The sequence below is a fragment of the Syngnathoides biaculeatus genome, chromosome 22 (genome assembly GCF_019802595.1).
Source record: "Syngnathoides biaculeatus isolate LvHL_M chromosome 22, ASM1980259v1, whole genome shotgun sequence".
Lineage (NCBI taxonomy): Eukaryota > Metazoa > Chordata > Actinopteri > Syngnathiformes > Syngnathidae > Syngnathoides > Syngnathoides biaculeatus.
The window spans coordinates 3338910-3355977 of NC_084661.1; the positions used below are offsets into that span (position 1 = coordinate 3338910).

The following is a 17068-nucleotide window of genomic DNA, read 5'->3' on the forward strand; positions in this document are numbered from 1 at the left end:
AATGGATGACACAGGTCTTATGTTGCTCACAGTCAAAGGGGGTCAGGGGGTTAGTGGGTTTGCTCAGAAATAAAAAAAAAAATAGAGAACATTTGTTATAATTCTTTTTAAACAATTTGACTAAATATGCAATAATCCCTCAAGGGATAGATAATATATCTTAACAGGCATCCTCACATTGTTTATTCCACTCTGGATGTATCATATGAAATATTAAAGAAAAAAATGGTAATTAGGTCAACTTGAATGAAATGAAATGAAACTGTCAATCTAAACCTTCACCATCTATCCCACCATTTTCTTCCCCTTAATCAGGGCAACATCTTAAGAACTGAAAAAGAGAATACCATCTCCACGCCACTTTGTCCAGCTCTTTCGGGGGGCTTCCAATGGGTTCCACGCCAGCTGGGAGATAGTCTCTCCAGCATGTACTGGGTCATCCCCTGGGCCTCCTACTAGTGGAACATCCCCAGAACATTTTACCAAGGAGATCTAACCAGATCCTAAACAAATGCTCGAGGCACATCATCTGCCTCCTAATGATGGGGGAAAGCTCAACTCTGGCCTGAGCCCTTGCCAGATGACCTAGTTTTTCCACTCTCTTTAAGAGTCCGGACGCCCTGCCGAGGAAACTTATTTTGACTGCTTGGATCAGTGATCTCTTTCTTTCCGTCACATTCTTCCAGGTCTCATTGTCAATGCCCATGGAAGCACTGAAGTCCCCCACAAAGCAAGGAAATCTCCAGCAGGTGTACTCTGCAGCACCCCCTACAAGCAGACTCCAATAAAGGTTGATATTCTGAAACGCGATATGATGAAAGCACCAAGGGCACGTTGCTGGGCCCAAAGTATGGAAAATTGAATTTTTTTTAAATGCCTACTTATAGTGTGGTGGAGACCATGTTTGTGTGGAGAAACAAAAACATGATACTGTTTTAACATTTCGTCTCTGTGCTTGGTTTGATCACTTAAGTCATTAGTCGGGGGTCAATCGAAACGTAATTGTTAGAATGTCTGGTAAAATAGAAAATATTTGGCCCACATTTACATTGATAGAATAAGGTGGAAAGTTTGGAGAATCCTGGGAGACTGGGCTCATTCTCTGTCAAGTCAGTTTATGCTCACTAATTCTGGGAGACGCTACAGATCTTATCTGCACAAATGTACTTTGAAGTTCAATTTTTTTCAAATTCTGAATGATAGCAAAATTCTGTACTCAATGAGGTTACCGATCCAGACTTATGACCTGAACTGCTCCACGGGGATGTTTTACAGGTTAATCGCAATAAATTATAATTAGATAATGTGTGCATGTATTTCTGTAAATGCAGCCCTATGGGGGCACAAACCAGTGCAATTTGAAGGCCGGTCCCAATCCCGGATAAATGCAGAGGGTTGCGTCAGGAAGGGCATCCGGCGTAAAAAATGGAGCAAACAAATATGAGCGTTCATCTAAAGAATCCTATACCGATTTGGACGTGGCCCGGGTTAATAATGCCTGCCCCCGGCACTGCTAACCTGCAGGGCGTCGAAATTCAGCTACTGTGGGTCGAAGACAAAGAAGAGGAGGAAACCGGATCCAGCGTCAGAAGAAAAAGAGGAATGCACAGACCAAAAACTGAGTGTAGGGACTTAGAATGTTGGAACTATGACAGGAAAAGCTCAGGAGTTGGTTGACATGATGATTACGAGAAAGGTTGATATTCTGTGCATCCAAGAGAGCAGGTGGAAAGATAGTAAGGCTAGAAGTTTAGGAGCAGGGTTTAAATTATTCTACCACGGTGTAGATGGGAAGAGAAATGGAGTATGGGTTATTTTAAATGAAGTGCTCGCTAAGAATGTCTTGGAGGTGAAAAGAGTATCAAATCGAGTGATGAGACTAAAATTTGATATTGAGGGTGTTATGTATAATGTGGTTAGCGGGTATGCCCCACAGGTAGGATGTGGGCTCGAGGTGAAATAGAAATTCTGGAAGGAACTAGATGAAGTAGTTCTGAGCAGCCCAGACAGCGAGAGAGTTGTGATTGGTGCAGATTGTAATGGACATATTGGTAAAGAAAAGAGGGGCAATGAAGAAGTGATGGGTAAGTACGGCATCCAGGAAAGGAACTTTGAGGGACAGATGGTGGTGGACTTTGCAAAAAGGATGGACATGGCTGTAGTGAACACTTATTTCCAGAAGAGGGAGGAACATTTAGTGACCGACAAGAGCGGAGGTAGAAGCACGCAGTTGGATTATATTTTGTGCAGACGATGTAATCTGAAGGAGATTAGTGACTGTAAAGTAGTGGTAGGGGAGAGTGGCGGTAGTGTGCTAAATAGATGGAAAGAATACTTTGAGAAGTTGATGAATGAAGAAAATTAGAGAGAAGGAAGAGTTGAAGAGGCAAGTGTGAAGGACCAGGAAGTGGCAATGATTACCAAGGGGGAAGTCAGAAAGGCACTACAAAGGATGAAAAATGGAAAGGCAGTTGGTCCTGATGACATACCGGTAGAGGTATGGAAGCAATATGGAGAGATGGCTGTGGAGTTTCTGACCAACTTATTCAACAGAATACTAGCGGGCGAAAAGATGCCTGAAGAATGGAGGAAAAGTGTTCTAGTTCCCATTTTTAAGAACAAAGAAGATGTTCAGAGCTGTGGGAATTATAGAGGAATAAAGTTGATGAGCCACACAATGAAGTTATGGGAAAGAGTAGTGGAGGCTAGACTCAGGACAGAAGTATCTGCGAGCAACAGTATCGTTTCATGCCTAGAATGAGTACCACAGATGCATTATTTCCCTTGAGGATGCTCATGGAAAAGTACAGAGAAGGTCAGAAGGAGCTACATTGTGTCTTTGTGGATCTAGAGAAAGCCTACGACAGAGTACCAAGAGAGGAACTGTGGTACTGCATGTGTAAGTCTGGTGTGACAGAGAAGTATGTTAAAATAGTACAGGACATGTATGATGGCAGCAGAACAATGGTGAGGTGTGGCTTAGGTGCGGCAGAAGAGTTTAAGGTGGAGGTGGGACTGCATCAGGGATCAGCTCTGAGCCCCTTCCTGTTTGCGGTGGTAATGGATAGGCTGACAGATGAGGCTAGACTGGAATCCCCTTGGACCATGATGTTCGCAGATGATATTGTGATATGCAGTGAAAGCAGGGAGCATGCAGAGGAACAATTAGAAAGATGGAGACATGCACTGGAAAGGAGAGTAATGAAGATTAGCCGAAGTAAAACAGAATATATGTGCGTGAATGAGAAAGGTGGAGGGAGATGAGATAGCGAGGGTGGAGGACTTCACATATTTAGGGTCAACAATCCAGAGAAATGGTGAGTGTGGTAAGGAAGTGAAGAAATGGGTCCAAGCAGGTTGGAACAGCTGGCGGAAGGTTTCTGGTGTGTTATGTGACAGAAGAGTCTCTGCATGGATGAAGGGCAAAGTTTACAAAACAGTGGTGAGGCCGGCCATGATGTACGGATTAGAGACGGGGGCACTGAAGAAACAACAGGAAGCAGAACTGGAGGTAGCAGAAATGAAGATGTTGAGGTTCTCACTCAGAGTGAGCAGGTTGAATAGGATTAGAAATGAGCTCATTAGAGGGACAGCCAAAGTTGGATGTTTTGGAGACAAGATTCGAGAGAGCAGAGTTCGATAGTTTGGACATGTTCAGAGGCGAGAGAGTGAGTATATTGATGGAAGGGTGCTGAGGTTGGAGCTGCCAGGCAAAAGAGCGAGAGGAAGCCCAAAGAGAAGGTTTATGGATGTGGTGAGGGAAGACATGAGGGCAGTTGGGGTTAGAGAGGAAGATGCAGGAGATAGACTAAGATGGCAAAAGATGACACACTGTGGTGACCCCTAACGGGAAAAGCCGAAAGGAAAAGAAGAAGTACATGTATTTCTGTAGTTCAATTAAAAGAAAACCCTCATATTATATTCAAGCCTCAACACCAATGCAAATCTACAAAAGTAAATTAAAGCTATGTGAAAAGCGAAAGCCAATAAATCAGCTGCATCCAGAAATGCCACCTGAGGCTAATAGTGCCTCTGAACACATCAAGTGTGGCTTGCAATCATGCCCTACTCTTAGGATTCTGGAAACTCTCAACCAAGCTACTCACGTGCCACTCCCTGCTGAGGGGGAACCACAGTCTTGCATAGTGGAATTACAGCACCTATGTAGACCTCGTGTTGACCTTTTTGATATGTCCTTGCAAAATCCAGATTTAGTCTTTTATGTACAAGGCTCTACTTCACGAGATTTTGATACTGGTTCCTACTGCAGCGGCTTTGCGGTGGTTGATGATTTTGGAGCCGTGGCTTCATCATCACTTCCTTCACATTACTCAAGCAGCTGAGTTGGTGGCACTCACAAAAGCCTGTCGTTTGACAAAGGTGAAATCCGTCACCCTTTACAAACTCCTGTGATGCTTTTGGCGTGGTCCATGAATTTGGCGCCTCCAGGCGCCAACGCAATTTTTTTAAATCTCTTGGCAGACGAATTCTTCACCATGACAAGATTGCAGCTTTCCTTGATGCAGTTCTTCTGCCATTTCTCTCAGTGTAATGAACGTGCATACGCTGCCGCCAAAGCAGCATGACGCCTGCCTCTTCCTTCATTCCACTTCACCTCCTCCCTCTTCTATGCAACACTCGCCCCTCTCTCCCTCCCGCTGACCTTCACTTACTATTCCCGCTGAACGTGCTGTGTGGCGACAGTGTGGGGTGGCTTTCAAGAATGGCATTTGGATGGGCCCTGATGGTAAGCCTTTGCCACCCTCAATGTCTTTTCTTTTGTTATGCTAAAATAACGCATGGGTTGGACCACGTTTCAAAAGGGGGTATGGTTTCTGCGGTGTAGTGTCATTGCTTTACATAGGTTTTCCGCTTTCGCGGCCATTTTTTGTTGATTCTGGTAAACTGTGCACACAACAGCCAGCACATCCACTACCTACATCACCATTACAACCTGAAATGATGGACTTTCTAGAATTAACACGATTTGAAGGCAATACATATTGTGTAGTCATGGTCCACATGTTTCAAAATGGATTTAAGTATTTCCATCGATGCATACATCAGCGTCTACAGTGACAAAAGAGTTGTTGGCTGAAATTATTTCAAGGTGTCTGGTGTGTTATGTGACAGAAGAGTCTTTGCTAGGATGAAGGGTAAACTTTATAAAACAGTGGTGAGGCCAGCCATGATGTAAGGATTATGCATAGTGGCACTGTAGAGAGAAAAGGAAGCAGAGCTGGAGGTGGCAGAAATGAAGATGTTGAAGTTCTCTTTAGGAGTGAGCAGGTTGGATAGGATTAGAAATGAGCTCATTAGAGGGACAGCCTAAGTTGGATGTTTTGGAGATAAGGTTCAAGAGAGCAGACTTCAATGGTTTGGACATGTCCAGAGGCGAGAGCGTGAGTATATTGGTAGAACGGTGCTGATGATGGAGTTGCCAGGCAAAAGAGCGAGAAGAAGACCAAAGAGAAGGATGTTGTGAGGGAAGACATGAGGGCAGTGGGTTTTAGAAAGGAAGCTGCAGGAGATAGGTTTTGATGGAAAAAGATGACACGCTGTGGCGACCCCTAACGGGACAAGCCAAAAGGAAAAGAAGAGATGTTTCGAATTTATTAACTTATTTTAATTTTTAATTACTTGAGTTTTTTCTTAATGGTTGGATTGGATTAGTCAGTAGACTTAACTGATGTAATGGTGGACTGATTAGGTCAGATTAATCAAAAGTGGGGAAACTGTGTTGGCAGATTTATGTTTTAAATATTTACCAAATATTAGTTCTCTTAGTTACATCTTCAACTTTAACAGGTTTTGTCCTTCTAGTTGTCCCAGTCTGGCTGTTCTTCACGTGATGTTCTTCTTACTGGCTCTATGTGTATACAGCTGGAAATAGATAACTTGTCTTGTTTTGTCTTTCTCTGTCTCTCTCACGTTAATATAACTTTGTTTGATCTTTAGTAAAGGGGTGACAACTCCCAAGACTTGTACCTTTTCCTATCTTTGCAAAGACTTTCCTTTCTTTTTGTAATAAAAATGAACAAAGACAAGACTGTCTTCTTGCTTATGGTGTCACAAAAAGATTTTGCCTAAAACATGTTGCTTCAATTGTCCACCAGATGTCAGGAAAGTGCTACATGAGGCTTCACTTGCCTACCACTACTGGCCAGTCAACTCGCCGGATCTGAACCCAAGTGAGAATCGATGGGGTATTATCAATTAGTGGCAACAGAACCAAAATGAACTGACAGCAAGCATTAAATAAATCTGGGCTTCCATAACTCCCAGGTAATGAAAGAGGATTCTGATTTAATGTAATTCTAATGTTTCTTTTTTTCTACAAAAACAGACATACATGGTGATTTCTTCACGGCATTGTAATTTTTTTAATTTCCAATTTTGTGGGTTTTATGAGCTGGAAGCTCAAACTATCCATCCATCCATTTTCTTTGCCGTTTATCCTCACGAGGGTCGCGGGAGTTCTGAAGCCTATCCCAGCTGTCAACAGGCAGGAGGCAGGGTACACCCTGAACTGGTTGCCAGCCAATCGCAGGACACATAGAGACAAACAGCCGCACTTACTATAACACCTAGGGGCAATTTAGAGTGTCCAATTAATGTTGCATGTTTTTGGGATGTGGGAGGAAACCGGAGTACCTGGAGAAAACCCTCGCAAGCACAGGGAGACCATGCAAACCCCACACAGGCAGGGCTGCGATTGAACCCGGGTCCTCAGAACTGTGAGGCCAACGCTTTACCAGCTGACCCACTGTGCCAACTCAAACTCAAACTACAAATATATAAAAAATACATTATTGAAATTGTTTAAACTGTAGGCCCAGAATCTATAAGCTATGAATGTTTAACTTTTTGAATTGAATTATGCAAATATATAAACTTTTCCATGATATACAATTTTTTTTTGGAAAGGGTCTGCACGTTTGTGTTCCTTGTTAGTTACATGTTGTACGAATGATTAATTAAAATACTCCACTGAACAATGAAAAGCTTTGATCCGATAGGTCATGTCATATGTACTGTACCTTGAAAATTTGAGGTTAATCTGATATAATTTAATGGTGTCTTGAGAAGATTTTTATCTACAATTATGAATTTTCATGGGCACCGCCATTTTGGTGAGTCAGATGACCTACTTGCATGTGATGTATTTTGTGCGTGGAACAAAGAAATCATGGCCAATTTGTCGTTTAATTACATGCATTAGCACCATCATCGGACATATGAAAATGCCCTACGGTATCGCAAACTTTAGCCATAATTCGGATTGAAATAATCCAAGGAAGGCTCGGTGGCATATTCTGCCCAGTAAAAAGGGAAACATTTAAGGACCCAGTGGCTAGCGAAGTGTGGTCGCCCTGAGCCGTACAACATATGTACAAGTGTATTTGCGCATTTATTTAAGACCAACACTTTTGGAGTACAAGTCTCTGAATTCATTTAAATAACATTGTTATGATGTCGCTAACCAATGATGACAAAAGTACTTCTTACCATTACTGCAACTTCTTATGCTTTCATACGTCATGCAGGTGTTGAGACTTCTGTCCGTTCATCGTGACCGTAATTCAATTTGATTTGCAATCATGATGATACGATGGTGAACAGTTCTTGCCGACAAAGGCATGTCTTTTATTTGTTTGATTGTCTTTTCTTTATGGGAAGTTGGCAAAATGTTGATTGGCTATGTCATGTACGAATGCTTTGGCATACTCCCCATCTTTGAATCTAAACACACCAGAACCCTCCCTCTACACAAAGGCTATCCATTCTTGTTGAAAACTTCGGTACTCCTCATATTTGAGCAACCTTTGTAAAAGGTTTCCATAATTATTGTTCCGACACGATTGGCGTTTGACCGTTTTGCGCCTGTGGTTAGTTAGAGAGCCAGACTCCGTGTCATTCCCGTCCGAAGATCCGTCCAAATAGTCACCACTATTTACAGCCACAGGTTCAAACCTGTATGGACATATACCTCCGTCTTCCCGATCAACCGATACTGCTATTTCTTCATCAGATGAGGATAAATCTGAGAAATCAGCGCTGTCCATAATTGTGTATTCCTTTCTTACGTACGGGATGTCACTTCCTGTTTTTTAAGTCATGTGACTCACCAAAATGGCGGTGCCCATGAAAATTCGTAATTGCCGATGAAAATCTTCTCTAAACACCATTAAATAATATCATATTAACCTCAAATTTTCAAGGTACAGTACATATTACATGACCTATCGGATTAAGGCTTTTCATTGTTCAGTGCCGTATTCCTTTCACGACTCATTTTATTTTGATTCATCTAAATGGTGTTTACCTTGTACAGGAACTCCCGGACCTTATCCATGTCTTTATTGAGGTAGATGTGCCACAGTGCCCCCGGGGTTTCACTGGAGTCCTTTAGCCTCTTCCGAACCCCCTCATCTAAATTGTCCTCTTCCAGACGCTTTAACACTCCTACAACCACACACAAAAAACATTAATTTTTAAAAAAATCCTCAATTTATATTGTTTATACACTGATCAAAAATATAAACACAACAATTTTGTTTTTGCACCCATTTTTCATGTGGTGGACTCAAAGATCTAACTGTTTTTGCTACATACACCAAAGGCCATTTCCCTCAACTATTGTTTACAAACTGTCTAAATCTGTTCGTAAACATTTCTCCTTTGTCAAGATAATTCATCTCACCTCACAGGTGTAGCATATCAAGATGGTGGTGAGACAGCTTGATTATTGCACAGGTGTGCTATAGGCTGGCCACAATAAAAGGTCAATGAAATATGAAGTTTTATTATACGGTCCAATGCCACAGATGTCGCAAGTTCTGAAGGAAAGTGCAAGAGGCTTACAGCAGGAATCTGCATCAGAATTGATTGTTCAATTCCCTTCCATAAGCCATCTCCAAAGGTGTTTCAGAAAATTTGGCAGTACATCAGTCTCATCACCACAAACGATGTGTAACAACACCAGTCACATTTATATTTTTGTTGATATGTTTTGTTTATATGAAATCAATTCAATAGTTTTCAGTCCCATCTGTTAACAGTGCTTTCTCAGACTGTCATTCGAGTGTACCACTTCACCATCAATGACTCATTCCTACCTTATTTACTTCCTATAAAAAGTAAACCATCCTAAATAATTAAACGGGGTTTGTAATTATTACTAAACAAATGTTGATAATTTTACCAGTTTTGGACAAGACTCCATTGCCTTTGGCCACTCCCACATAGACTAGAATAGAGACAACATCTGAGACTTCCACATGAAGGTTGGCAGTCCCAAAGTCCTGGTCCTGAGAGGCAGCTACACCTACCAAGAGGGAAAAAAAATATTAACTAAGTATTGTTACTGAATGATCTATTGCTTTTGGTATTAACCCACCATAGTCAATGGACTCATACAACAGTCTGGACCCATTTTTAATTTATATTTTAGACAAAACAACCTTTCAGGATTAGGAGTGGAAGCTCTTTGTGGTTATAATGTTAAGTCTGCTAAAACGGTTAACAGTGCCCATCATTCTTAATAATGAACTGAAAGGTCATTTTTCTATATAAAAAAAATAGCAATTGCATTAGCGTATCAAATCATTCATACATTCATTTTCCGTATCGCTTATCCTCACTAGGGCGAGGGAAGACAGTTTCATGCCCAAGAAAACATGCATGTTTGGTTAATTGAAGACAAAATTATCCATGGGATAAGATTATGAGAGCAAATGTTTTTTTTGTTTATATGTCCCCTGGGTTTGGCTGGGATTCAGTTCGGGGTGTAGCCTGCCTCTTGCTCACAGTTGGCTGGGATAGGTTCCAGCATACCCGTGACCCTAGTGAGCATGAACGGTAATGAAAGTGGAAGGATGGATGGATTAGGTAAAGGTTAAACGATACATAGTGGCTTACTCTATCCTCAAGGCTAAGGCTTAAGTAATCCATCTATCCATTGTCTGAGACGTTATCTTAGCAAGGTTCGTGGGAGTGCTGGAGCCTATCGCAGCTATCTTTGGGTTAGGAGGCAGAGTACACCCTGATCTGGTTGCCATATAATCACAGGGCACATAGGGACAAACAACCACTCGCACTGACAATCCCACCTAAGGTCAATTTAGACTCTCCAATCAATTATTTTTTTGGGGATGTGGGAGAAAACCAGAGTGCCCGGAGAAAACTCACATAGATACGGGGAGAACATCCAAACTCCACACAGGCGGGGCTGGGATTTGAACCCCGGTGCTCACAATTGTGAGGCTAAGGCCCTACAAGGCATGAAATCGTGCTCCACCGTGCCACCCCCCTTAAGTAATCCGTTGTTTAAATTTGTCCATCCTTTGAGAAGTTTTTCAAGCCATCTTCAGAAGCTTCATCTATACTTTGAGCTTGACCTTTACACAAAGATGACACAAGACTGATAATGCTTCTCTATTCGGCATGCTGCTATGAGCGTGAACCCATATACTGGAAATGTAAATTGCCAGATCATATTATTTGATTTGAAAATTCTTGCAACATCACAATGTTATTAAAAGTGAAGGTGATTTGCAATTTTGGTACAGATTTTAGCAAGTAAAATTAAGTAGGTGCCCACATTATTTCATTTTGTGGGCCACATGAAATTACAAAGTGGGCCAGATCTAGCCCTCGGGACCAAAGTTTGAGAGGTGTGCTGTGTTACAACTACAAATGCACAGTGAAGGAACGTTGTAACTTATTTCATATCTACACTACTCATAATAATTTATGGGGTATTTGGCTATGGTGATCTTTACAGGTTAATTTAATTTGACCTTCTATAAATGATTAAATGAACATCCAACTTTTTGATGTTTCAGTTGAATGCATTTCAATGTAATCCACTCAAAAGCTATAACTTACTGTAAGTAATGTACACACATGCACACCTCAACATCTGATTTATTTCATTTTAATATTTTTATTAATTTTATTATTCTTTTACACTGAGGCTTTACCATAGGCACAGCAGAGTCTTGGTCCCAAATCTGGCCGAATGAAGAAAGATGGCAGATGCGAGGCTAAGTTCAGACTTCCTTCTGGATCTGAGTACTCAGGTAGCGGCAGGTTCTTCATTAAGTCATCATACCTGTGGGAGAGAAAAATTGGACTCATTTTTATTCCCTTATGTCTCATAATACCAATTAATGTGAAATGTGCGGGTGTCATTACTGAATCTAAGTATTTAAGGTGACTGTATTGACCTTGAAGGCATGAGGGCCATAAACTCCTCTCCCGAAGGCCAGTCCTTCAGTCTGTAAACCACAGGTTCCCCATCCTTGGACTTGAGTCGTTCTTAACAAGTTAGAGGATCTTTGTTAGACTACTTATTCATGATAAGAATTGTTATATTGTCCCTGACTGCATAATCAAAGGTCAGTGTTTGAACTCACTCGTAATGTCCTCAAATCCATCCCAGAACTCTTTGATCCCTGAGTTGGTGACCACTTGGTCTTTACAATTGAGAAGGTCTCCTTGATGGTCTGCAAACTCTTGATTGAAAGAGTCTGCTTTCCACAGAGTGGTATTTAGTTGCTTATGGATCCCAGAGACTAACACAGGCTGCACAAAACAAAAAAAATTATATACATAATATCTTAAAGATCCTACATAGTTCACTACAATTAACACAAATGACACATACCTGTCCTTGTTTCCAGCATTCTCTGAAGAGCTTCCAGTTCTTCTGGTTACGGTGATCTTTTAGCCAAAGTAGTTGTCCATTATTTAGCCAGCAGTGGGGAATATCTGGATACTGATTGGATGACTCCTCTGCAATTACTGCGTTAACAGGCATTGATTTCTTCTTGTCTGTTTTGACATCTTCAGACAAAATAAGTGCAGGGTTGCTGTTGTTGACAGGGATGACTGGTTCTTGCTTTATTGAAAGCTTTGTGGCGATAGTCTGGCGACTAGCAGGGATTTTGTTTTCAACAACTGATGCAATGATGTCATCAAGGATATTAGGCATGGACCGGCCACCCTTTCCCATCTTATAAAAAAGAAGCAAGAAACATTATTTTATACAAAATTTCACATTCACAGTTCTATCAAGAGGTAAAGTTCGGTTCTGCTAGAAGCATTTTGAAATTGGTAAACCCTGATCTGGGTTGTGTTTCTGTGTGTATGTAGGTGAAATGGTAAGGGGTATGTGAGCTATGTAAATAGCATGACATCATATTAGCACATGACAATGTAACCTATCTTCAAAGCAAAGCAAAGCAAAGCAAATTTATTTATACAGCACATTTAATAAACAAGATCACTGATGTGCTGTACATGATTAAAAGCTTTTGAATACAAAGAACTACTAGAAATAAAAGCATGGATGAGGTTATCCTGTTCCGCAAGACGGACGCAAGCCTTCACTCTGTTCTTCAGATGGTAAAAGACAGTTTTTGTGATTGATTTGATATGTCTGCTGAAAGTCAGGTCAGAATGCCAAGATTTCAGACTTGGTCTTTGGTTTTTAAAGATAGTGAGTCCAGGTATTTACTAACAGAAATCCTCTTTTCTTTATTGCTTTATTGATCGCTACGAAGGCGTGTGTATTTCACTGGGCACCATCCATCCCATTCAATTACCGAAATCCATCAATCTTTTCTGGTCTTTTCAGTTCGTACTCTATAGAATGATCTCTTTGAAGAACTGTCTCGTCTATTGTGACAATCAACAGCACAATAGGTCTTGGGCATTGTGAAAAATCGGCTCCGGTTCAACGACTCCCAGACTGCCGAGCAGCTTTGTTTGACTGGCAATATGGCTCCGTAAAAACGGTGACGTCATGCAAGATCTCTATACAGGCTAACCAGGAGGAGGGGGTGTTAAGCATTGACAATATCTGTGAACAAGATAAAACAATAAAAGAAACTGTGTTGAATCAACTTTATTTTGAAATGTACGCCGTTTGTGTTCTTTTCTTTTTATCAGATTTCAGTATCTCCAGCTCCACCCAACCACCTGTATACTGTAGCTGGTATCCAAAATAAAGGGTCCAAAAAATTGTGATGACAAAACATCAGACCCTTGAAGGCGTTAGCATACATACCCAATTGACACACAGGTATTTTTCAAAAGCTATACCATATACATCCGGAGGTAAAACTTTACAAAAGAGCGTTCAATAAAATGTGTGTCCGCAGAAAAACATTTCCCATTTGTGAAGCTGTATTAAGCCGATTAGAAACCTAAAAAGACTGAGACAATTGCTGGTCAAGCATTCAAATTTAAATATTGAAGTGCAAAATGTCTTCTTAAAGTTGTTTAAAAGCAGCACTTTAATAACTGTCACTGTACAAAATAAAATTGGTTAATGAGAGGCTGTAACATCACTCAACATGATCTGACACAAGCATTAATGGGAAGTAACTACATGTAACAAGATTATGTCATGTAATAATGACAGTTTTGAAACTATAATCCAATTTATTACTGGGAGAAAAGGTGCAGTTAAATTATAAATGCTTTTGGAAATTTTTGTCATTAGCTCAAAATAGATGGTGTGGTGTTTTTTCAAATTGTGTACAAATATTAAACAACAAACATTTTCATTATATACTGTATTTGACATGAGCAAGGCTTGACCACTGCCAAGAGGGGCATGGCCAGGCCACTGCTCTGGGCGGTACCACCTCTGAGACCTGTCACAGCTTTTTCACATTAGGCACTGTAATTAGACCAAACATTTAGTTGGAGTTTTTGTCACTGGCATTTGCCAGTTCGTTGCTTTGTGTTAGTGCGTATGCTTCACCGCATGATGGGTTACTCCACTACTTTGCCTGATAGTCATCAAACCTTGTTTCTCGTTTTTTGGATCCTGCCTTCTTGGAGTGTGTAATTGTACATCTCTTTAATTGAGAATAAAACCCACTGAACATTATGCTTTTACCTGGGAGTCATGCATTTGGTCTGCCCCCGCAATGTTAGCACGTGACGGAACAAACTGGCCAGAACAGGACCCAGCGGGAAGATGCGGCGTCGCCGGCCACGTCATGGGGACGCCCCCTGCCTGAGGACCAAGCATCTCCTATTCGGGAGGGCTCTGTTATGTCGTCCTCTCCTACCTTGTCACCCGCACCGCCCCTGTGTCATGATTACTTCCAAACCACGACCCCCTCACCACTGCATATTATTTTGGACTCGGATTTTTTGAATTATGAGGAAGATCTAAATTTATATGACCTGCTGCCTGATTCTGACTCGGACAATAAATTTGAATTTTCCCTCCCGGTGATAAGTCTCAATGAGTTTGTTTCGTGGTCCCACGCTTCCAGCTCCCATGTGTCTTCACCCTGTGAGTTCAAGTCCTTTTCCTCTATTCCCTTTTTGATAACCCGTTTGACCATCTATCCGGGTCCTCCCCGTGGCGGCCAGAGGAGACGCCAAAGCAGCGTTCTGCCTTCTGCCTCCCGCTGCGCGGCGACCAAGACACACCCATCGTCCATTCACGTCTCACTGGCGATCGAGCTTCTGGCGACCTCCCCCGACACTTCGCCAACAACCGAGCTGGCGGACTATACGCCGGTGATGTCTGGGCTTGTGGATATCCTGAACCAGGTTCAGCGGAAATTGAACAATCTCTCCACGGCAAGGCCACAGCTGATTCCCGGTCATTCACCGGTGGCGGCCGGTCCGCTGCTGAACTGCACCCAGGCCTTGAATGAGACCGAGCTGCAGCCGACGCTCGTATTCGCATTGGTGGGGACTGACCTGCAGCCGACGCTTGTGTACGTCGCTGTGGCGGCTGACATGCTGCCGAGCCACGGCCACAATCGTGGCAACACACTTCCTGGTGAACCATACTCACGTTGTGGTAGCAACCGACCTGCTACCAAGCCAAGCTCTCGTTGCGGTGGCAACAGACCCGCTGGCACACCACGCCCACATCGCGGTGGCGACAGACTTCCTGGCGGACAACGCCCACGTTACGGTAGCAACCGACTCACTGCTAAGCCACGCTCACGTCACGGTGGAGACAGACTCTCTGCCGAGCCAAGCTCACATCGCGGTGGCAACCGAGCTGCCGCCGAGGCACGTCCACATTTCGTTGGCAACCGATCTTCGGCCACCTGACGACCACATCCACACCTCAACGGCAACTGACCCTCAGCTGTCCAATGACCACGCCTTGTCGGCGACCGACCCTTGGCCGCCAGATGGCCACGTCCTGGCGGCGACCTGTCCACGGGTGCCTCACGCCCCTGTCCCAGTGGCAGCGACGACTCCTCGGCCGCCTCACGTTCCTGTCCCGGCGGCACCGACGACTCTACAGCCGCCTCACGCCCTTGCCTTGACGGCGGTCGCCTTCCGCTCCTGCCTCGATGGCGACCGGTCTGCAGCTGCCTTCCGCTCCTGCTTTGAGGGCAGAGAAATCCCGGGCATCTGATGACCACGTTTCCATGGTGGCTGATCTTTGGCTGCCTTCCGGTCCCCGGCTGCCTCACGACCAAGCCTTGGCGACAACCTATCCCCGGCCACCTCACGACCACGTCCTGGGAGATCTTCATCCGGAGCCATAGCCTCCTCCCGTGTGGTTCTTGCTTTGCCTTCGGGTTCCTCCTCGTGGACGTCCACCTGAATCGCCCCATGGGGACCCTGGTGCTTGCTATCCTGACCGACCTCCTGACCTGCTCGGCCAGATGCCTCGCTGTGTCAATTCTGGAATCAAAAATCGGCAGTCTTGAAGTCTATATGGATGTAAATGGACAATCGGGAAATGAAACCACTCTACAGATGTCTCAAAATGGTGAGCAGAGGTATTCTCACAAACATCCACCTAGCTCAACAACGAGGACTGAAGTGAACTGTGGAAAGGATAACGGACATCCCAGCAGTTCTCCCTGGAATTTACTGGGAGCAAAACCCACACATATGGGACATTGAAAAAGGAAGACGCAACAGCACCAAGAGAAGAATCTGGCTGGCCTGCGTTGTGGGCCGCCGCAACACCAAGTGAGCGGCCATGCATGGATGGTTGTTACAGCAAAGAGCAAGATAAAATGTGAGTCAGTGCAAAATATTGATGTCAGACTTACAAATAGATTTGAGGTACTCTTACAAGACCCAGGCCATGAATGCTAATCATTCACCATTACTGAAAGGTATAAAATTAAATCATCCAAGAAAAAATTGGGACCCCCAAACATTAATAGTTGGTGATGGAGCCATCAAGGATGTGAATACTTTTGGAGTGAGAAGAACACCAAAGTACTGTCTTTTACTAATGACACGGTGTTTGATATCTCTCAAAAAATCCTGGAGATCCCTGGTCAACACCGAACTGTGAAATCTATCATTATATACACAGGGGCCCTGGATGTTATCAAGCAGCAGAGGTACTGAAGCGAGATTTCATTGATCTAATAAAAGTCCAAGGGATGGATGCTGAGGTTTTTATAAGCGGACCGCTCCCACTTGTACGATCTGGAGATGAACGTTTCTCGAGGCTCTGTGAATTGAATACGTGGTAAGGCAATGTGTGCACTGCACTATTCGTGAGTTTAATTGACAACTTCTGCCTTTTTTGGAGCGTAAAAATGTTTACAAAGCAGATGGTTTCTGTCTAAATAGACAAGGGGTTAAGTTATTAGCTACCAACGTTTTCTACTGTGTGCGTCATTCACTGCCCTGTGAATAAAATGTTTTCAAAAACCAAGAACAAAAGGACCCAGTTGTTCCCAGACAATCAGAGGAACAAGAGATAAGGCGAGACAAGGTGCACACAGATGCATTTGCGTGATCCAAACAATCTGATGACCAAATGACAAATGGAATGTGCCAACATTTTAAATCTCCCACCCCTCTTCATGCCCCATTGAAGCCATCCACACCTCAGAATCTCCCCTCTATGATGACAACAACTATTCAATCCGCAGTAGATGTTGGCTCCCCCTATTCTAGCCTGAATGCAATGTTGGGTCTGATCGATAGGATGAAGACTATTGTCAACAATGGAGTCCAGCCCATACCACGCCAAGATCCTCTCCCATCCCCCCTCGCCTGAAACCACCATCCACTAAGAAGCTAAAGGCCCCTACTCCAC

General features: G+C 43.1%; 2 protein-coding genes across 16 annotated transcripts in view; one reads left to right on the plus strand and one right to left on the minus strand.

The window, feature by feature from the left end:
- Positions 1–17068, minus strand: part of jmjd1cb (jumonji domain containing 1Cb) — a 246137-nt gene that overhangs the window by 11184 nt on the left and 217885 nt on the right. For all 14 annotated transcript variants that reach the window (XM_061811226.1, XM_061811228.1, XM_061811229.1 and 11 more), the window contains 6 exons: positions 11672–12019; positions 11421–11589; positions 11232–11322; positions 10986–11116; positions 9206–9328; positions 8327–8466 (listed from right to left, as the gene is read on the minus strand). In XM_061811226.1, the coding sequence (XP_061667210.1) occupies positions 8327–8466; positions 9206–9328; positions 10986–11116; positions 11232–11322; positions 11421–11589; positions 11672–12019 (1002 nt within the window). The remainder of the gene's footprint in view (positions 1–8326; positions 8467–9205; positions 9329–10985; positions 11117–11231; positions 11323–11420; positions 11590–11671; positions 12020–17068) is intronic.
- LOC133496065 (uncharacterized) lies at positions 12029–16618 on the plus strand. Of its 2 annotated transcripts, none has more exons than XM_061811240.1 (2): positions 12029–12411; positions 12644–16618. In XM_061811240.1, the coding sequence occupies exon 2, from the start codon at positions 14074–14076 to the stop codon at positions 15097–15099; it is 1026 nt and encodes a 341-aa protein (XP_061667224.1). In that variant the 5' UTR covers positions 12029–12411; positions 12644–14073; the 3' UTR covers positions 15100–16618. The 2 variants fall into 2 exon arrangements, with proteins under 2 accessions (XP_061667224.1, XP_061667223.1); XM_061811239.1 differs by having other exon boundaries at positions 13954–16618.

Coding starts and splice junctions, on each gene's coding strand:
- LOC133496065 (XM_061811239.1), top strand. CDS start 12,352: ATGGATGAGGTTATCCTGTTCCGCAAGACGGACGCAAGCCTTCACTCT. Junction 12,412..13,953: donor TTCACTCTGTTCTTCAGATG/GTAAAAGACAGT, acceptor CCGCAATGTTAG/CACGTGACGGAACAAACTGG.